Source organism: Monodelphis domestica, chromosome 4, assembly GCF_027887165.1.
Source record: "Monodelphis domestica isolate mMonDom1 chromosome 4, mMonDom1.pri, whole genome shotgun sequence".
Taxonomy (NCBI): domain Eukaryota; kingdom Metazoa; phylum Chordata; class Mammalia; order Didelphimorphia; family Didelphidae; genus Monodelphis; species Monodelphis domestica.
This window is the reverse complement of record NC_077230.1, coordinates 119,779,520-119,802,370: the sequence shown is the minus strand read 5'-3', so window position 1 is coordinate 119,802,370 and position 22,851 is coordinate 119,779,520. Positions and strand designations below refer to the sequence as shown.

General features: G+C 38.1%; 1 protein-coding gene across 5 annotated transcripts in view; it reads left to right on the top strand.

Annotated features, from left to right (window-relative positions):
* Positions 1-22,851, top strand: part of GLI2 (GLI family zinc finger 2) — a 420,094-nt gene that overhangs the window by 230,945 nt on the left and 166,298 nt on the right. Inside the window, exon 1 of one of the 5 annotated variants that reach the window (XM_016433581.2) lies at positions 1,079-2,448. The exons of the other annotated variants lie outside the window; for them this stretch is intronic. Coding sequence (XP_016289067.2) covers positions 2,400-2,448 — 49 coding nt within the window. The 5' untranslated portion in view covers positions 1,079-2,399. Of the gene's footprint in view, positions 1-1,078; positions 2,449-22,851 lie in introns of those variants that run through there. 5 annotated transcript variants of the gene reach the window in all.

Here is a 22,851-nt window from a genome sequence, read left to right as displayed (position 1 = left end):
CAGTAGGATTATAGAAGAAGGATTACTGGAATAATCCCCAAGCTGGATAATCATCACCTGAATAATTGAGAATTAACTATTCAGCCTGATTTATTGAGAAGTCCAGAAGATCTCATTTTTAGTTCTATCTCTACTTGTGACTAAGCCTGATGTTGGAGAAGTTGTTTGACTTTCTATGGGCTGTTTCCTTAATATATGTGACATACTTTCAAGCTCTTTAGGAATAGGTGGGTTGAGGGTAGGGGTTCTATATACAAATAAAAGACTTATCCTAGATCAGACCATAGTATTTCAGCTCAGTATTATTCTGTCTCTGCTAGGCATTAAATACTGAGTAAAGGAAGGGCAAGTTATCCTCCATCATATTATCTCAGTAGAATGGGCATATGCTTCAAACATTCTTAATTTGTAATAATCCCTTATTTTTCTGTCATCTGTATATCAGTAGACATGTGATCTTATTAATATTGGTCCTTCCTACAGTATTACAGATTGCAGCCCATCCCAACTCTCTCATCCTCTGCTATTGTGAAACTCTTGTTCATGTCCTCCCATAAATCCTCAGGGGTGTTGGAGTGGGGAGTGGGGTTGGGTAGAGGCAAGTGGCGTTCATCTGCTATCTTGAATTCTTTCTATATAATTGGCCCACTGACTTTTCTGGTTCTATATCTGGTTGTATATCTCTCTGATAGCTTATACTATTTTTGTACACCGTTCATTATTAGTAATTTATGGTAGCCTATTTATACTTACCTTGTGTCTTTCCATTGCCATTTTTAATGACTCATGCTTTTGATTCTTCAGAAATAATGATATCCTATGATTTGCAAAATTTAAAGGATTAATTTAAATTTCAAGGAAAACTTGGGGTCATTGAAAAATGTTGCAATCTAGCTTGCCTTTTTTCCCCTCAGATTCAGTTTTGGGCCTAGCTGATATAGTTATTGCTAGAGGGATAGAGATATAGCAATATAGATATATAAATATGCCCATACTTATTAGCATATAGATTTATGTTTTTTCTTGTTACTGAGTCATTTAGGTCCTATTCAACTCTTTGTGACCTTATTTGGGGTTTTCTTGGCAAAAATACTGAAGTATTTTGCCATTTCCTTCTCTAGCTCATTTTACAGATGAGGGAACTGAGGCAAACAAGATTAAGTGACTTGGCTAGTGTCACTAAGCTAGTAAGAGTATTAGATTAGATTTGAACTCATGTCTTCATGGCTCCAGGACTGGCAATCTATACACTGTGCCACCTAACTGCCTAAATTTATTTACACATGTATACATTTATACTAATAGACCAGTTCAGTAGAAGACCCATTCAACTTTATACCAGTATGAACAAAAGGCATTTTTCATCCACTTGAATTTTCCTGTGTAAATTTTAGGCCAAACTCTTTTGAGCAGTTACAATCTCTTTCAGAGGTCTTTACAACATTCTTTCAGTTTAATATGGTCAGCACAAAATCATCCACAAACATGGATCTCACTGACTATCTATAGTTAGGTAACCTTCCTTCCCTTTGGACTCGGAACTCGATTTCTTCTGTGCCAAGGCAAGGGTGAACTTTGCAGGACTAGATAGTCTAAACTGGAACGTTATTGATCTGAATCATCTCTGCTGTTCATCTACCAAAAAACTTCAAAAGGAATTCAAATGAATACTTACGAAAACTAAGCAAGGACTTTTTTTTCTTTCCCCAGTTCATTTCCTATATTTGCTTATTAGGTAGCCGCATTTTTCTTCCTTCTTTACAAGCCTATTACCAGGATAAAATAAACACACGTGGCAGTTGCAATGGACAAATTTTCCATCCCCACCCCCACCCCCCCAAAGCAAATCCTGGGTGCTGCGGTAGTGTCTTCCCTGCAAGTATAATCGGTGGTGTTTCCATGCAGGGAAAGCAAAGGAAAGGATCTCATGTTGAGAAGGTAAAGCGTTAGCTCCTCTCCTCTTGAGCCAGTGGCTGGACGCTCGTATGCTCGCACATTTACACCTCTCTGACAAACACTGCTGCCTTTTACTGGAAACTCCGCCGGCATCTCCTCCAGACAGGCAAGCATCCTGCACCCTGCCAGGCTGTCTACTTTCCTGAAGATCCACGCGGCGCCTAAAGAGACCGGGCGTATTGTGAGCAAATCTCTGCAGCTGGTCCTCATTTGTGTTTTACAAGCAGGTCTCTTGGTGGGAAATGGTTTTTGCAGATCTCTGTGATATAGAAGCACCCCGGGAAAGGTTGGGGAGGGGGCACATATTTGACTAGAGGGGTTCATTTCCGTTCACTTTCCTTTTTTGGAAACAAAACAAAAACACGGCCAAACTAGTCCTTATTCCGTCTGAACTCTTGCAATGGCTGCAGCTGCTGAGAGAGATTTCCCAAGGAAGGCGAGTGATGCAACGAGGGAGCATTAAAACAACTTTTGAAGACTGTTCTTTGGCTTGTAAGTGGTCTCCGTTTTATCTTTTCCTGGGCCTAGAGAAAAAAGTGTCGTGTCCCGCGGAGTGGGTGACGGTAGGGTTAATTGCCCCAACTCTGCCAGTACAAAACAGTAACATGCCTTCTTGTAGATGCTGGAGTGAGGGCGATTCTGTGGGAAGGACCGGTGGAAAGGACCGTCCAGTAATGGGGAACGACGGGAGACTTCCATGTTCTTCTCTACTTTGTCACCAACTCTTGATGTATCTTGGGCAAGTTGCCTGACTTCCCTCATCTGTTGGTGGGAGGGAGGACCGTTCGGCTTCCCTCAGAGACTGCTATGAAACTAAAATGAGGGAATAGTTGAGAAAAGAATTGTTGAAAAGTTCTTAAAAGTGTGGTGCAAATTGTGTTGTTGTTAGTGCTGTCGTGCTTAACGTAGTCTTGGAGTAAGTGTTCTTTTCAATCAAATCACATGGGGTCCTAGGCGGGAAGCACAGGAGAGAGGCAGATTTTGGCACTGTAGGAAGACAAAACGTTACAAGGATGAGAGCTGTCCAAAAGCAGAGTAGGCGGTCTCCATTGGTAGTGAGTTCCCCATCACTGCAGACTACCTCTTCAGAATACTGAAGAGCATAATCCTCTTTTAGTGGAAGAGTGAACTAGATGATTTCTGAAGTCCTTTGCAACTCAGGGAGGCTATGATTACAGTGTTTCACTGTCTAAACAGTTTTTTCTTTTAAAAATATTTTGGGTCAATTATTGTTTAGTAGTTTTTAAATGCTCCTCTGGTGCTAGATAAGGGTTGACCCCCTGGTGCTAGAGATTTCTCTGCTCAACTACCATAATCCTTAGCCCTTATAACCTACAGTTACTTATCGTCTCCCTTTCCCTCATTTCCTTTCATTCCTAGTTCTTTTGTATCCAAGACTCTCCACTGAGCACTTTTTACATACTAACAATACTAAAATCTTGGCTCCTTATTGACATTTTAATTTTAAAGAGCTTAATCCATTCCCCTTACCTTAATTTTGTTTGCTCATAACATCTCAGCAACATACCCATAGAAGATGTCAATTCTCTCTCTTGTTGAAGCTCAGAGTTGTTAAGTGATTTGCCCAACATTGCACAGTAACTCAGTGATAAAACCTGGCCTAAATGCCTTTGACTTTTTGTCTAAGTCTTCTTCCCTTAAATTATATACAATTGCCATGGTAAGGTAATGATAAAGAGAGCTGAGCAGAGAATCATCCAATTCATTTTGACCTGTGACTTTTCCAGAGTTTGAAATTGTACATTTTTATAGGTGAAAAGTTAAGACATCCTTTTTGCACTGCTTTTGAATTGCAGAAATGAAGTATCATTTGCTTTTATCAGGGGTTTTTTCATCTCCCATAGCCATACTCTAAATCCCTTTAACCTGTTATTTCTTTGATATTTGCATTTTCTTAAAAAGAAAAAAGCCAACCACATATGCATTACCTAAATGAGAAGTTGAATCTCTAGGAGGAAAACCTATTGTCATTCATATTTTACTGACCTTGTACTAATGCAAATTAACTGAAGTCACCTATTACCTTTTAAATGTAATTAAGTGTTAGGGCATGCTGATGGGAGGGCTAGTCCAATAAGGAAGGCTTTAGTCCTAGTCCTGCCCCTTATGTAAACTAGTTAGAGAGAAGAATCTTTTAATATCTTGTTGCATCCTGCAAACTCTCTATGACTAAGTTATAGAGGATTTGCCAGATCTCCAAGAGGTGCAGGTAATTTCTATATTAGGAGTTCCCTCTACTGAAGAAATCACAGATTTGAACTGAGAGAGAAAGAGAAAAAAGAGAATTTTCAGACATAAAGGAGGAATTATAATTGAACTGTAATGCATCATAAGTTGACTGTTTTTTAAAAAAGCTGTTGACCCAACATGAAAATGGAATGAAGAAAAATGAGATCAGAATAATGTTATACATTCTCCAGGGAGGCTGGATCAAAGTTCTTCTATGTTTTTTCCTCTTATTTTGCCAACTATTAGTCTGAGACACAGATGAAAGGTGGTAGCCGACAAAGAGCATGTTCCAGGGGTTTCTGCAGTTGTTTTAAGTGACCAACACCTATGTAGTTCTGGTCAGATTGAGTGAAGATTCTAGGCAGACCAGTGTAGGAGGACTAAAAGTTCTAAGATGAGACAGGTTTCAATGAAGAGACATTACATTAGTAGATTTGGAAGCTGGAAGGAAAAGAAACCAATCAGTTGGGGCAACAAGCATTTATTGAGTGTCTAGGTATTGGAGATATAAAGACAAAATTAAAGTCATTCCTGCCTTTAGGGAGTTTACTTTTTACTATTTGTACAGAAATCGACATTTTATTTCAAAGATTTTCCTGTAGATGAGACACTTGGAACTGAAGAGATCAGTTATTTATTTGATTTATTATGGATTTTGCTGAGCACTATGAGGGATCTATAAGTATGAGATAAGGGTCTTACTCAAACATAGAAGAATAACACACAGGCAAATGTAAGTATATAATTACATGCTACATTATGTGATACATTCTGAAAGGAATCTAGAAGAGAGAAATCAATAATAGTCATAGAAGGTCTTCTGGACATGGCTATATATTTAAGATAGGCCTTGAGAAATGTATAGAGTTTGGGTAGATGGAAAGGAGAGATGAGGAGAGAAGTCATTCCAGCGTAGAGGAGATATTGTTAACAAAGCTGGGTGAGTCAGAAATCAATGCAGTATATTCATGGGCTAATGAGGACTCCAAGTCTAATGTAGAATCCATAACATGTGTGTGTAATGGTTGAAGACTAAATTGTGGCTAATGCCATGAGCTTCTAATCTCAATGTCAGACAGACTTGTTCCAGGTTACTTTGCATTAGATTTCTGGCATTTTGCCTTGATAGCTCATTCGTGATTGGGAGATGTTGTTCAAATCAAACGTTTTGGCATCTGGTTCATATCTTGTCAGAGGTTGAAGTTCATTCTCAGCAATCTACAATGCAGATGCATTTCAAAGAGAATGTTTAATTGATGCCCAATGCAGTTCTCCTTTTCATCTCCTAAGGAGAAATGATTTTTTTTTTGTCTTGATGGATAAAGGAAGATGAGCAGCACTTTGTGTGGATATTTGTAGGTTGCAAAAGATGGTCAATTTGATGGATCCAAAACACCATGTGTAAAAAAACTATTTTTGAAGTTTTAAGAGAGGGATGTAAGAGAAGATGAAAGCAGAAAACTTGCCTAGGCCAGGCTCCTGTAACAAAGAAAAGGCAGAGTTAGGGAATAAAAGATAATCAATAGGAAGAACTCAAGTAAAAACACATTTTAGACAGTTGCTCAGAAATACCCCAATTCACTAACTTCTCTAAAACACTGAATTAAGTAGACTTGTTTTCAGAGAGAACTCTTGTTGCTTATCTCTCAAATTCCTCCAGCCCCTTCGCATTTGGGTCTGGATATTGGTGAAAATATAGTGACTTTATCCTTTGACACCAGCAAAATTGCCAGCATCCTAGAACCTATTCACTTTCCTGACCTGTCAAACAGTCTCTTTGGTAAGTATTTGGGAGGAAAGTTGATTCACTGGGTCATGGTAGGAAATTTGAGTGGACATTGAGAATTCACCATGTTATTGACTATTGTTTGTTCATTTAGCAAGTATTCCTTTGAGCAACTACCAGGATTTAAAGAAATATAAGATACTATTTTATATTTCTCACAGAAGAAATGTACCTTCGTATAAAGTATACATGGGCAAGATAGTTAATAGCATAGGCATAAGTACTAAAATGAATGTTAACAGATATTGACTTTCAAAAGAAGGAGGGGATTGAGGTGACTTGGATTAAAAGGTTTCCTGGAAGAGATAGAATTTACCTTAACAGATAAAAAGAATTTGGCCAAGAAAGGTAGGGTTGGGAAGAGTAATTTATGAATGAACAAATGAATGAAAAATATTTATATATCATAGGCATTTTGTTAATCCTCGGGCATACAAATACGAAAAAATATTTCTGCCCTGTAGGAGCTTACATTCTAATCAGAAGGACAACCCAGTGGTGGTGACAAGGGAGAAGGAGTGTTGTTTGGGTCACGGAAGAAGTAGAGATGGTAAGTGGAGTCATAGTCACGACCGATGGTGTCCTTTCTTGGAATGGTAGCATTGATTTGATTACTGCTCTCATCACTGGAGGTGGAAAGTGGACATTGGAAACAAAAGGACAAGTAAGGGAGATAGAAAAGGTATGGATGTAGCTTGGCATGAATATCATTCAAATGTGGTGGTGTGGTGGGTTTGACTTTAGGTTGGCTTTAGTGAACACTAACCATCAGAAGCTTACGATAGCAGGGTGGAAACTAGAGGACCTACTGGGAAAGGGAGGCTATGGTGCAAGAACATAAAGTCTTGAGGAGAGCCTGTAGGAACAACTAAGTAGATGCATATTTTACCTACATATGATCCACCACAGAATGAAGTCTTCTTATGACTTAATCTGAAGAATATGGAAGGTTAGTGACATGCCTAAAATCATATAGGTAATTAGCTGTCAGAAGTGGGATTTGAACCCCTAGGTCTTCCAGCCTACTCTTTTTAGTCACTTTACCAACCTGCCTCTTTACAAGTATATAGTATTGTTATTATTTGGGATAATAATATTGTTATTATTGTGTAAAGGCTTTCTTACATTCTGCCAGCCTTCTTCCTCTTTACTCTCTTCCTCTCTGAATCCTCCCATATACTTTATGTGGTTGTCCCGAATCCTTTGGAATATTGAAGGAGAAATACTCAACCCTTAAAAATGGGACAGAAAATTGTTCTTAGAATTGGGGAGGAGCAGAGGACAAAATAATTTAGTAAGGAGGAGATGTTTTAAAATAGATGATTTTAACTCATAGTTTTGCTTTGTATCCATCATCCTCCCCAAGAAACATCTCTGCTGGTTTGGGCAAAAAAGGCATTTTACCATATCTACTATTGAAGTAAAAATCTGAGTCTGATGGCACCTTGAGTGCTTTGCTTGGAGCCCTCTCTCAGCCATTAAGGTTTATCACCACCAAAGACAGTGATTGAAAAAGGCTTTTTGCAAGACTGAAATGTGAGCAATGAAACTCGCCAGTTGATACCGACACAGGGCACTTATCTAATAAAAATATCCTCTGTGTCAAAAGGTTTCAGTAAATGTGCCTAGAAGTATTAGCAGTCATTTATGTCACCTTTCACTACCCCCAGGGCCTCTAGTGATGGGGCCCATAAAAGGGGTTTTTTTAGTTCTTAGTAGGAGGGAGTTAAAAGGCCTGAGTATTTTTTAGTTGGAGAAACATTATAAGATGTTCAAAGAAGGGTTTCCCAATTGTTTCATAACAGCAACCTTTGTTCAGTCTTTCCTCACATTCCTCCACTCCCTTGAAGTTCTAACTTTGGAAAGTGGAAGTTCTCATGCAAAGAGATTCTTGGGAGTGTGGGTTTGAATTAGGATGTTCTCTTGGTGCAATTCATAGGAGTCTAAATTGATTTTGGAAAGTAGTATTAGATCAATGGATTTTTTTCAATGTTTGGCTTGTTTTGGACCATTCCTGGATGTGGAATTCAGGGCAGAAGAAAAGTACCTTGCATATCAATTATTTATACCCCCTCACCCACTAACTAACTCTCTCTCTCTTTTCCCCTTTCCCTCCTTTCCTTCCCCTCTCTCCTTCTCCTCCCTCTCCCTCTCTCCCTCTCCTTTCCTAAGCTTAATGATACCATATCTGCTTTCTAGGTTGACTGATAAGGGATAGGGTGGGAACACCACTTTCCGAGTGAGGTGATTTCAGATCTCAGGAAATCTTTCACCCCATCTCCTCTTCCCCCCAAATTCCAACCCCACCTACACTTTAGGGTAGGAAGCCCTTTCTACTACAATGAAAGGAGAATGAAGTTTAACATTCAAATACTCCTGGGAGAGAGGAAGGGCTGGCTTAAATTCATGCTGAGATGTAAATGACTGGTATCAGATGTTTTTCAGAGTTGGTTTTGTTAGAAATCTCTTAAGTGTGCTAGGGGCCTGAACTGGAAAGAGAGAAAGCTTTTCTAAGAATACAATACTACTTGGAAAAGAAAGGCTACCATTAATTAAAGCAAACTACTTACCCCAATTTTGTTGATGGCAAAGGTAGAGAAATCCTCAGATGGTAGACCCAGATTCTCATAAATCCTTTAGTCTGATCTCTAACTATAGATAGATTTATGACAATATCACATATATCCATATGGGTCAGAGTAGATATACACATATCTATATATGTAAGATCTAAACATATAGGTACACACACACAAATCCTGATGAGGAAACTCTCTTCTATGTGGATGGCACCATGATCTGGGTCTTTTAGTCTTAGAGCATAGTATGGGACACTGAGAAAGTAATTTACTTGTGTAGCTTCTGTTGCATAACTAGTAAGTGTCAGAGATAAAATGCAAATCCACATTTTCCTGATTTGTATTATAGTTGAGGAAACTGCAGCTCAAGGCTAAGCAACTTTCTCAAGTTCACATAGTCTATGTTTGTGTCTGGACTAAACCAATTTCTTTTGTCTTTTAGTCCAGAGCTTCAAGGACCTCCCTATAGAAGTATACTATAACCTCTTGGTATACCTCCTAGCATGGCATAATCAAAAGAACCAGACCCAGCTTAGGAAACCTGGGTTCTACCTCAGCTCTACTACTAATTTACTTATGACTTTGGACCAATACATTACATTATCTTTTCCTCTTTTCCTATAACATTAGGCTAATGTTATAGATGTTAAACTAAATGATCTCTAAATCCCCTTCCAATTCTAAAAAACCATCATCAGTATGTGCTTTCAGTATTCTGAATCTCAAAAAGTTCTAAGTGTACTTAGAAACAAGGAGAAATACCAAGATGATGTGCCCTGAATGTTCCATTTAAGTTGGAAGAAAAATACATTTTGCTGTCATGGTACACAGTTAGTATTTATAGAAATGGGACAGTGTTTGGTAGAAGTACGTAATTTTTTCTGGGTTTTGAAAATAAATAAAATTATCATCTAGACCAAAAGTCTTTAACCTAGGGTCCATGAACTTTTATATATAAACTATTCCAATAAAGTTGGAATTCATTTTATTTATATTTCTTAAAAAACTTAATTCAGTAGATTTCACCAAACTATCAAATGAATCCATTTATACAAAAAAAGATTAAGAAACTATAATCTTGAGTATCTAGGTGGCACAATGCATAGAGCTCCAGATTTGAAGTCAAAAGGACCTGGGTTCAAATCTGCATTCAATATGCTTCCTAGCCATGTGACCCTTGGCAAGTCACTTAACCCTATTTGCCCAGCCCTTCCATCTTAGAGTTGTTACTAAGGCAGAAAGTAAGAGGTTAAAAAAACAAACTGTGATCTATATAAATGATTATGTAATGTTCTAATAGGTTAGAGAAGACAAATCACTTGGCAGAGATTGAATAATGTGTTCTCTGGTCCTAAAATGGGATAGCAAGAATTGGAGCAGAGAAAACCAGACTAGCAGAGAAGTTGAGGTAGATCCTCGTTCTGGCAGGGTTTAAATGAGCAAGTCTGATTGTTCAGTCTAAAGCCTAGACAACATTACTGAGAGGACTGAGACTGGTTTGGTTACATAGGTTAGTGAAGCTGAAAATAAAGCAGACTTAAGGCTTTCTCAGTAAGTAGACATTTGGATTGAATGGACCAGACTAGGCTGACTGGTGTAAAGTTTGAGACAAGCACCAGGGAGAGCTCCCAGGGAAATGTACCAGGGAAAGGAATTGGGGGCAACTGTTGCCTTTTTATCTTGGTTATCTCACATAGTCCTTAGTTAGGTCCATCCTGGAAGTAGGCCCTCTTAGAAATTAAGGGACCTGTGGCTTTTAAATGGGGCCTGATCTTATGTGAAGGAATATGTGTCCTCATCTTCCCAAGAATCTTTGGCATCTGTGTTGACAGTTCTATGTTCTCTAGGGTAGTGTTTGTTAATCTATGACCCATACCTTCTCAGGATTTGTTGATAGATTTCTGAGGGTCTGTGAATGTGGATGGAGAAAAATTATATCTTTATTTCAATGTAATTAATTTCCTTTGTAATCCTATGCATTTAAAAATTTTATTTATTTATTTAATTTATGCCTTTATAAGTTTTCTGAGGACCTTGAGCTTCATCAGACTACCAAAGGGTACCATGATACCAAAAAAGCTAAGACCCTACCCTAGGTTGATTTTGGTCACAGCTCTGCCATTCTCTCTCTGATCAACCTAGATAAGAGTTAATTGTTCATTGTCCTCAAATTTCTTATATTTTTATAGTCTTCTTTCTACCAAGTGTAATACTTTCCTTCCCTACATTCTCCTATTATCTACTAACCCAGGGGTTAGGACCTGGAAGCTCTGTATCCTTTGAGCCTATGCATATTTCTTATCTCTAGATTGCAAATTTCTTAAAAGCAAGGGTTCCATCTTTTACTTCTTTGTATTCACCACAATGCTCAGGCTATTGTCTAGTCTATAGTCCCATCAAGTCAAGAACACTTAATGTGGGCTTGGGACTGCTGAGATACAAATACAAATAAAAAGAAAATACAGTCTCCTCAAGGATCTTAGATTCTAATTAATTCTAACTGCTCTTGGCCCTTATTCAAATAAATGGTGGGTCTAGGAGCCATTTGCCAGTGAAAGAAAGGAGCATCAGAGGTGGATGGAGAAGGCAGCTGAAGCATAGGTGAAAAGTCCAGAAAAAGAAAGTAGGTGCTAGATATTTGTTGAATGACTTATCCATTTATCCATCTTTGGGACCACTCCATGAATGGTTCCAGGGCATGACCAGTCCAGTTCAGAGCTCCTTGGTAGTGACAGTCTATGGCAACATGCCCATAGAGACCATTTTTTCCTTTTGTTCGTATTCAAGCCCCACTTGTGATGGTCCACACAGCTGGCCCAGCCTATGATATGTCTCATTCTGGGTAAAGTTCATTTTCTCTACTCAGCCCTATGATAGAGGGCAGATGTTGCATCATTTAATGAGATATTTGATAACATGCTGTTCACCACAGAGTTGGATGTGGAAAATTCTTTTCAGGATTCTAACTTGAAAAAGTAAATGTTATAAGAATAAATTGTAGCATCAGGCCTAGAGTTGGGAGGACATGGATTCAAATCTGGCTTCAAACACTTCCTAGATGCACGACCCTTAGCAAGTCATTTAACCCTGTTTGCCTAACCCTTGCCCTTCTGTCTCAGAGTTGTTACTAGGATAGAACATGAGGGTTTTTTTTTTTAGGAACATATTGTAAATTATGCCAGTGCTCCCTAACTGAAATTATTGAAGTACCTTATGATTTGTTGGACCCTTTATTGTCCCTAATTTTATTATTTGCTCTTCACAACAATCTATGACTTGTCCAGAGAGTCTTCAAATGGCAGAACCAGAATTTGAACTCAGGTTTTCTTTCTCCAAGTCAGTTTTGTATTTTTCACCAAGACATGATAGTTTTGAGCCAGACATGGGGAGAAGGGAAAGATCATGTAAGGAGCAAGACCCTAGTTTTGGGGATGATGATAATGGACACTGGATAGAAAATGATGTACTCATTTCTTGCTTCCATTTTCCTTACCATAGAGAATAACCTTTAGATTAAGAATATCCATGTGTTGTGGTAAAGTGGGGTGGGGCAAGAAAGAAAACATTGAATTTCAGGATAACTAAGAAGATAGTAAGAATCACTCAATGATTCTAAGCCTCACAAAACACTAAAACTTAAAGCTAGAAGGAACCCTAGAGAGTCCAGCCCCCTTATTTTACAAATAAGAAATGTAAGACTCTGAAAGGAAGAGTTAATATTACACCCCCAAAAGAATAATAAAGTGGAGGAATTCCATGGAGACTGGAACAACCTCCAGGAAGTGATGCAGAGCGAGAGGAGCAGAACCAGGAGAACATTGTACACAGAGACAAACACACTGTGGTATAATCGAATGTAATGGACTTCTCCATTAGTAGTGGTGTAATGTCCCTGAACAATCTGCAGGGATCTAGGAGGAAAAAATACACTATTCATAAGCAAAGGATAAACTATGGGAGTGGAAACACCGAGGAAAAGCAACTGCCTGAATACAGCGGTTGAGGGGACATGACAGTGGAGAGACTCTAAACGAAACTCTAATGCAAATATTGACAACATGGAAATGGGTTCGAATGAAGAACACATGTGACACCCAGTGGAATCACGCGTCCGCTATGGGGGGTGAGGGGGAGGAAAAGAAAATGATCTTTGTCTTTAATGAATAATGCTTGGAAATGATCAAAGAAAATATTATTTAAAAAAAATATTGCACCCCCAGGGATTGTAGGAAAGAATCAAGTCTAGGCTTTAAACAGATGTTTTCTGGGATTTTTTTTCAGTACATAAAACCTTTAAAATTGCCATACTGGATCACTGTCACAGTGTTCCTCTATTTCCTGGTCGAATAAGGCATCACCAGGCTGTGAGAGACAATGGTTGTCTTCTCTGAAGATAATCCCAAAGTTTTAGACTATTTCCTAGGCATTTAATATTTGGCTTTTAGCAGATCATTTGGCAGAGGCTGGCATGATATCCTTGTGGATAGGATGTAGACATGTGACCTGGATTGTATAGATTGGAAATGGTTAGATAATCTGACCCAAATAGTGATGATAATCATCAATATGCTTATGATAATTAAAAATTAATTAAAATTTTAAAAGAATATATTGAAAATGCACCAGTGTCCCCTGAATGAAAGTAAAATGAAAGCACCTTATACTTTGTTGGACCCTCTATTATTCCTAAATTTCTCATTTGTATTTTTAATTATCATTATGATCAATATGAAACTGGGAGGATTGCCATAGGATATTGTTGTGTGAGAGAATGTATGTCAATGCTCATCACATTTTTAAACCACATGAATTTTGAAGGGAATGTTAACATATTAGATGACAGATTCAGGATATGCTGATTTTAATTTCAGTCATGCATGTTAGCTTGTGACCCCATTTTGAAGTTTCCTGGGCAAGGATATTAGAGTGGTTTGCCATTTCCTTCTCCAGTTCATTTTACAGATAAGGAAACTAAGGCCAATATGGTAAGGGGATTTCCCCAGGGTCACACAATTAGGAAATTTCTGAGGCCATAGTAGAACTCAGGAAGATGAGTCTTCCTTACTCCAGGTCCAGGATTCTATCCAGTGTACTATCTAGCTGCTCTTGCTGGTTTTTATAGATCAAATCAATGAGTCCAATCTAATAAAAATAACATTTAGTAGTGATAATTTTGCATGAATACAAAGAAATGGGAGCAAAAGAATAGACTGAGGAAGGTATCACTAGACAATAGTTTATTTGATAAAATCTGGGTAATTTAGTAGACTAAAATACCAGTTTTAATTAGTGGTTTAATGTGGCAGCTAAAAAAGCAAAGTTACAGGATCTTGGGTTGTACTAGTAGAATTGTAGTTGTCAGAACAAAAGAAGTTATAGCATCTCTGTCACTGACTTTAGCCAGACCACATTTGGAGTCATGTTTTCAGTTCTTAGCAATATATTTTAGACCATACATTGGCAAACTGGAAAGAAACTAGATAAACAAAAGCAGGAGCATGCCATGGGTACTAGAGCCCATCACAGCCTGGAATTAGGACACAAGAAATAGATGAGTACCTTTAAAATTTTTTAACACACATAATGTCAGAAGATTAGATAATAACCTTATCTCAAAAAATGAAATACATTTATATGTAAAAGGAATTACTAAAAGAAAAAATCCAACATCTGGTTCTGTTGGAGTCACAGGAGAATAATATCAAACTTTTAAAGAAAAATTAATACCCACAGTTCACAAATTATTTTCAAAAGAGAAATTACCTTTGCAGGATCTTTTAATAAGACAATAATAGTCCTAATATCTAAACCAGAGAATGCTAAAACACAGAAGGAAAACTATAGACCCATATCATTGGAACATTATTTCAAAATTTTTAAATCCTGTCAAATTAGAATGATTTTTCTGAAAAGCCATTCATTGTGACCAAGTTAGATTTATACCAGAAATGTATAGATGGCTCAACATTAGAAAAAAACAATCAAACTAATTAAATTTTTTTTAAAATATATTTTATTTGATCATTTCCAAGCATTATTCGTTAAAGACATAGATCATTTTCTTTTCCTTCCCCCCCACCCCCCATAGCCGACGCGTAAGTCCACTGGGCATTAGATGTTTTCTTGATTTGAACCCATTGCTTTGTTGATAGTATTTGCATTAGAGTGTTCATTTAAGGTCTATCCTCTGTCATGTCCCCTCAACCTCTGTATTCAGGCAGTTGCTTTTTCTCGGTGTTTCCACTCCCATAGTTTATCCTTTGCTTATGAATGGTGTTTTTTTTTTCTCCTGGATCCCTGAAAGTTGTTCAGGGACATTACACTGCCCCTAATGGAGAAGTCCATTACGTTCGATTATACCACAGTGTATTAGTCTCTGTGTACAATGTTCTCCTGGTTCTGCTCCTCTCGCTCTGCATCACTTCCTGGAGGTTGTTCCAGTCTCCATGGAACTTCTCCACTTTATTATTCCTTTGAGCACAATAGTATTCCATCACCAACATATACCACAGTTTGTTCAGCCATTCCCCAATTGATGGGCATCCCCTCGTTTTCCAGTTTTGGGCCACCACAAAGAGCGCAGCTATGAATATTTTTGTACAAGTCTTTGTGTCCATTATCTCTTTGGGGTACAGACCCAGCAGTGCTATGGCTGGGTCAAAGGGTAGATATTCTTTTGTCGCCCTTTGGGCATAGTTCCAAATTGCCCTCCAGAATGGTTGGATCAGTTCACAACTCCACCAGCAATGAATTAATATCCTAACTTTGCCACATCCCCTCCAGCATTCATTACTTTCCTTTGCTGTTATGTTAGCCAATCTGCTAGGTGTGAGGTGATACCTCAGAGTTGTTTTGATTTGCATTTCTCTGATTATAAGAGATGTAGAACACTTCTTCATGTGCTTGTTAATAGTTTTGATTTCTTTATCTGAGAACTGCCTATCCATTTCCCTTGCCCATTTATCAATTGGAGAATGGCTTGATTTTTTGTACAATTGATTTAGCTCATTATAAATATGAGTAATTAAACCTTTGTCAGAGGTTTCTATGAAGATTTTTTCCCAATTTGTTGTTTCCCTTCTGATTTTAGTTATATTGGTTTTGTTTGTACAAAAGCTTTTTAGTTTGATGTAGTCAAAATTATTTATTTTACATTTTGTGATTCTTTCTATATCTTGCTTGGTTTTAAAGCCTTTCCCCTCCCAAAGGTCTGACATGTATACTATTCTGTGTTTACCCAATTTACTTATGGTTTCCTTCTTTATGTTTAAGTCACTCACCCATTTTGAATTTATCTTGGTGTAGGGTGTGAGGTGTTGATCTATTCCTAGTCTCTCCCACACTGTCTTCCAATTTTCCCAGCAGTTTTTATCGAATAGTGGATTTTTGTCCCAAAAGCTGGGATCTTTGGGTTTATCGTATACTGTCTTGCTGAGGTCGTTTTCCCCCAGTCTATTCCACTGATCTTCCTTTCTGTTTCTTAGCCAGTACCAAATTGTTTTGATGACTGCTGCTTTGTAATATAGTTTGAGGTCTGGGACTGCAAGGCCCCCATCATATGTGTTTTTTTTCATTATTTCCCTGGATATCCTTGATCTTTTGTTCTTCCAAATGAACTTTGTTATGGTTTTTTCTAAATCAGTGAAGAAGTATTTTGGTAGTTCAATGGGTATGGCACTAAATAGATAAATAAGTTTGGGTAGGATGGTCATTTTTATTATATTGGCTCGTCCTATCCATGAGCAGTTAATGTTTTTCCAATTGTTCAAGTCTAGTTTTAGTTGTGTGGCGAGTGTTTTGTAGTTGTGTTCATATAGTTCCTGTGTTTGTCTCGGGAGATAGATTCCTAGGTATTTTATTTTGTCTAAGGTGATTTTGAATGGGATTTCTCTTTCTAGTTCTTGCTGCTGAGCTGTGTTGGAGATATATAGAAAAGCTGATGATTTATGTGGGTTTATTTTGTATCCTGCAACTTTGCTAAAGTTGTTGATTATTTCAATTAGCTTTTTGGTTGAATCTCTAGGATTCTTTAAGTAGACCATCATGTCATCCGCAAAGAGTGATAACTTGGTCTCCTCCTTGCCTATTCTGATGCCTTCAATTTCTTTATCTTCTCTAATTGCTACTGCTAGTGTTTCTAGTACAATGTCAAATAGTAGAGGTGATAATGGGCATCCTTGTTTCACTCCTGATCTTATTGGGAATGCATCTAGTTTATCCCCATTGCAGATGATATTAGCTGTTGGTTTTAGATATATACTGTTTATTATTTTTAGGAATGACCCTTCTATTCCTATGCTTTCTAGTGTTTTTAATAGGAATGGGTGTTGTATTTTATCAAAGGCTTTTTCTGCATCTATTGAGATAATCGTGTGGTTCTTGCTAGTTTGCTTGTTGATGTGGTCAATTATGTGGATGGTTTTCCTAATGTTGAACCAGCCCTGCATCCCTGGTATGAATCCTACTTGATCATGGTGAATGATCCTTCTGATCACTTGCTGGAGTCTTTTTGCTAGTATCCTATTTAAGATTTTTGCATCTATAGTCATTAGGGAGATTGGCCTATAGTTTTCTTTCTCTGTTTTTGACCTGCCTGGTTTTGGAATCAGTACCATGTTTGTGTCGTAAAAGGAGTTTGGTAGAACTCCCTCTTTGCTTATTATGTCAAATAGTTTGTATAGTATTGGGGTTAACTGTTCTCTGAATGTTTGATAGAATTCACAGGTGAATCCATCAGGCCCTGGGGATTTTTTCTTAGGAAGTTCTTTGATGGCTTGATGGATTTCAATTTCTGATATGGGATTATTTAAGAATTCTATTTCCTCTTCTGTTAGTCTAGGCAGTTTGTATTTTTGTATATATTCATCCATTTCTCCTAAATTGGTGTATTTATTGCCATATAATTGGGCAAAGTAATTTCTAATGATTGCCTTAATTTCCTCCTCATTGGAGGTGCTGTCCCCCTTTTCATCTTTAATGCTGTGAATTTGCTTTTCTTCCTTCCTTTTTTTAATTAGATTGACCAGTACTTTGTCTATTTTGTTTGTTTTTTCAAAGTACCAGCTTCTTGTCTTATTTATTAAATCAATAGTTCTATCACTTTCGATTTTATTAATTTCTCCCTTAATTTTTAGGATTTCTAATTTGGTTTTCTGCTGGGGGTTTTTAATTTGATCGCTTTCGAGTTTTTTCAATTGCATTTCCAATTGATTGATCTCTGCTCTCCCTTGTTTGTTAATATGAGCTTTCAGGGATATGAATTTGCCTCTGATTACTGCTTTGGCTGCATCCCAAAAGGTTTGAAAGGATGTTTCGCCATTGTCATTTTCCTTGATGAAATTATTAATTGTTTCTATGATTTCTTCTTTAGCTAAACGGTTTTGGAGTATCATATTGTTTAATTTCCAATTGGTTTTAGATTTGGTTTTCCATGTACCATTACTAATCATTATTTTTATTGCCTTGTGATCTGAGAAGGCTGCATTCATTATTTCTGCTTTTTTGCATTTGTGTGCTATGTTTCTGTGACCTAATGTATGGTCAATTTTTGTGAATGTGCCATGTGGTGCTGAGAAGAAGGTGTATTCCTTTTTATCCCTATTTATTTTTCTCCATATGTCTATTAATTCTAATTTTTCTAAGATTTCATTCACTTCTTTTACCTCTTTCTTATTTATTTTTTGATTTGATTTATCTAAATTTGATAATGGTTGGTTTAAGTCTCCCACTAGTATGGTTTTATTGTCTATTTCTTCCTTCAATTCTCCTAGTTTCTCCATTAGAAATTTGGGTGCTATATTATTTGGTGCATACATGTTGATTAATGATATTTCCTCATTGTCTAGAGTCCCTTTTAACAAAATATAATTACCTTCCCTATCCCTTTTGATCAGGTCTATTTTTGCATTGGCTTTATCAGATATCATGATTACCACTCCTGCCTTCTTTCTATCAGTTGAGGCCCAGAAGGTCTTACTCCATCCTTTAATTCTGACCTTGTGGGTGTCAACCCGCCTCATGTGTGTTTCTTGAAGACAACATATGGTAGGGTTTTGGATTCTAATCCATTCAGCTATTTGTCTACGTTTTATGGGTGAGTTCATCCCATTCACGTTCAAAGTTATGATTGTCATTTGTGGACTCCCTGGCATTTTGATTGCCTTCCCTAATTCTAACCTTTTCTTCTTCGGCTCTACCTTTTAGTCCAGTGATTTACTTTGAATCAGTCCCCCTTGTCCCCTCCCTTGATGTTTCCCTTTTTAGTCCCTCCCTTTTTGTTCCCTCCCCCTCCCCCCTCTCTTTCCCTCCCTTTTTGTTCTCCCTCTCCCCCTCCCCCCCTTGGTTTTCCCTTCTCCTTACCCTTGTTGGGTAAGATAGAATTCAAGATCCCAATGGATCTGGATGTTTTTCCCTCTCAGAGTTGATTTCCCTGAGATTGAGGTTTAAGTAAACCCCCCCCCCTCTCTTCCTCTCCTTCTTATAGGAGTTTTCTTCCCCTCCCCTTCCCCTGTGAATCTTTGTGTGAGAACCATTATTCTATTTGGTCTTTCTTTACCCCCTATTTATACATTACATTTCCCCCACATATTAGTATACATAGGTTGATATAAATGTAGTCCTTATAGAAGAGAGTTTGAGTAAAAGAAGATAACATTTTTCCCCTTTCCTTAATATTTACCTTTTCAGGTATTCCTTGCTCTTTGATTTTCGGTATCAAACTTTCCACAGAGCTCTGGTCTTTTCTTTGCAAAAAGTTGGAAGTCTTCTATTTTGTTGAATGCCCATACTTTCCCTTGGAAGTATATAGTCAGTTTTGCTGGGTAGCTGATTCTTGGTTGGAGACCCAGCTCTCTTGCCTTTCTGAAGATCATGTTCCATGCCTTACGATCATTCAGAGTAGAACTTGCAAGGTCTTGTGTGACCCTGATTGGCATTCCTTTATATCTAAATTGTCTTTTTCTGGCTTCCTGTAGGATTTTTTCTTTTGTTTGATAGCTTTGGAATTTGGCAATTACATTCCTGGGAGTTGTCTTTTGGGGGTTTAGTGTAGAAGGTGTTCTGTGAGCTCTGTCAGTGGCTGTATTGCCCCCTTGTTCTAGAATCTCTGGGCAATTTTCTTTGATTATATCTTGTATCACCATGTCCAGTTTGGTGTTTATTTCTGGCTTTTCTGGGAGTCCAATTATTCTTAAATTTTCTCTTCTCCCCCTGTTTTCCAGATCTATCACCTTGTCGGTGAGATATTTTATGTTCTCTTCTAATTTCTTGGTGTTTTGGCTTTGCTTTATTAGTTCTTGCTTTAAAGCCTGGTTTTCTTTTACAGTTTGGTCAAACTGGTTTTGTAGATGCGTGAATTTCTTTTGCATCATTTCCCACTTTTCCTCCCAGAGGGCTTCCATCTTTTTGGTCCTTTCTGATTCAAATTCTTCATGTGTTTGTGGAGAGTTTCTATTTCCTTTGGAAGATTTTGGAGAATTTTCTTGTATATCTTCTTCTATCTGCTCTGTATTTTGTATTTTGGCTCCATAGAATGTGTCCAGAGTCGCCCCTTTCTTCTTATTTTTCTTGGTATTTTGGGGCTTCTGTGCTTCTGTGGAGTTTGTCATCTCTGAACGTGGAGGATTGGCTTTTCTTGTCTTTGTCTGGTGATCAGAGGCTTTAGTCCTGGGCAGATGTTGGTTCTATGAGCGTTCCCTGGGTTAAACTGAATATGCCTCACTGGAACTGGAATGGAAGGGTCTGACCACGAGGCCACACTCTCCCCCTGGCTCGATTTCCGGAAGTTGCCTTCAGAATCCCTGGCCGTGAGGCTGTTTCGTGGGCCTGCGGGGGGGATGGGCTGCCGCTTCCCCAAGCTCCGAGAGCACAGACTTTCACTGAGACTTGGATAGCAGGATCCAGCCCGTGAGGCTGTCTTGCCCGCCCTGAGGGTTGCTGTTGTTTTGACCAGCTCTTTGCAGCGGAGGCCCCAGGCAGTAACTTTCACCCGGACTGGGACTTGGGTAGAAGACCCTGAGGGTTGTTGTTCCTCAGACCCTGCTCTCTGAGCCCGGCGCGGCTGCCGCTTCCGGGAGCCTTGGACTCTGCGCTCCTACCCCTGAGGTCCGAGGGATCTCGGGTTCTGGCTTTTAAGGGGAGCCGTACCTTTTGAACCGGGTCCAGGTCCAGGAGGAGGGTTCCCAGGGTCTGTGCTGTTGATCGTTTTGAATTTCGGCGCCTTAGGAGCTTCTAGTTTGAGATCGGTCGGGAAGGGTTTTCCGGAGATCTGAACTTCAGCTTTCTCTAAGCCGCCATCTTAACCGGAAGTCCAAACTAATTAATATTAATGGAGAAGAAAAGAATGAAGGGAGGGACTTCATTGTCTTTAAGTTTTGGGAAAGCTTTCATGGAGAAGAGTCTTGTTTTGCTTGGACTCTGACAGGCAAACCAGAATCAGTGGACAGACATTTTTGAGAAGCAGGTAAAAGAAATGAAGGAATTCCTATTCATGCATGGGTTAGATGAAATGCCCACCAAAGGATATTTTGTAGTATTTATGTACCCATTCTTTACTAAAGATTCCATAATACTTACACACCCATTCTTTACTTTTAGACAGATGGAAAAAGGAAGACAAAACTTGCCCAAGCCTGTGTCTGATATTCAAGGCCCTCTATAATTTGGTCTCTTTTTACTCATCCAACTTTTTACTCATCCAACTTTTTTTACTCATCTCTTATTATTCCTTAATACAAATCCACCATTCCAAGCAAGTTCTCTCTCTCTCTCTCTCTCTCTCTCTCTCTCTCTCTCTCTCTCTCTCTCTCTCTCTCTCTCTCTCTCTCTCACACACACACACACACACACACACACACACACACACACAAAGTGCTCTTCTCACCTCTGAGACTTCTCTGGCACTGTTTTCTTGATTAGAATGACTTTCTCACTTTTCTATCATTAAGAATTCTAAACATCCTTCAAGATCCACCTTGAGTCCTACTTTCCTGGTAATATCCCTTATGCTCTATTGTACACATTGTCTCTATCATGTAATTTAGCTCTTGATTACATTAAATCTTGGGTTTTTTTCTGGAATTGTCATGTAATGCATGTAATGAATTGTTCTGGAAGGACAAATATGCCAACTGACTGAAAGTCCCTTTTAAGCGATAGATTTTTTCCCCTATTTTAATAATTTGGGATGGAGATATTTCTAAAATATACTAAATCCTCCCCTGATATATTAATGTTGTTCATCCATCTCAGTTGTCTTTGACTCTTTATGACCCATTTTTTTTGCCAAAGATACTAGAATGGTTTGACATTTCCTTCTCTAGCTCATTTTACATATGAGGAAACTGAGGAAATAGGGTAAGTGACTTGCCCAGAATCACAGAGTTATTAAGTGTCTGAGGCCAGATTTGAACTCTTGTCTTCTGACTCTAGGCCTGCCACTCTAGCCAGTACACCATCTTTCTGATTTCCCCTCTCAAACAGAATGCCTATTTTAGGGCCCATTAAAAACCTCTATAATTTCATCAATAGAGCCACTCTTACCATTGATCAGAACTAATCACCCCTTAGTCAACTACCTTTCTGAGTTTTTGAGACCAAAAATATTTCTTATGTGGTATCTAATTTTCTGGTAATTAATTTTTCCATTTTGCTAAGCTGCTTCTCAGGTTTCAGACATGAACTTGTATTCCAGTTTATTTAGACCTAGAATCATAGATTTAGAGTTGGGAGAGACCTCAAAAGTCATTTAGTTAAACCCTCTCATTTTATAGATTTGGAAACTGACACCCAATAATGTCAATTTATTTGACTACTGTCACAAAAGTTAGAGGTGGAAGGGGATCTCTATCACTTGAGGAATGAATAAATTTTTGAATATGATGGTAATAGAATATTATTGTGGTAAGAAATGAGAAATGAAGGATTTAAGAAAAAGCTGGAAAGATCTACATTAACTGATGCAGAGTGAAATAATCAGAACCAGGAGAAGACTGTACATAGTAACAGCAATATTGTAGAATGATCAATTGTGAAATACATTCTCAGAAATACAATGATTCAGGACAGTTTTGAAGGGCTTGTGCCAAAGAATGCTATCTGGAAATGGATAGCATTTCCAGAGAAAGAATTGTTAGAGTTGGAATGCAGATCAAAGCATATTATTTTTCACTTAAGTTTGCATTTTTCTTATGGGTTTTGGTTTTATATGAATATTCTCTTACAAAAAAGACTGATATGAAGTATGTTTTGCTTGATTTGTCTATCATCTCCAGGAAGGAGGAT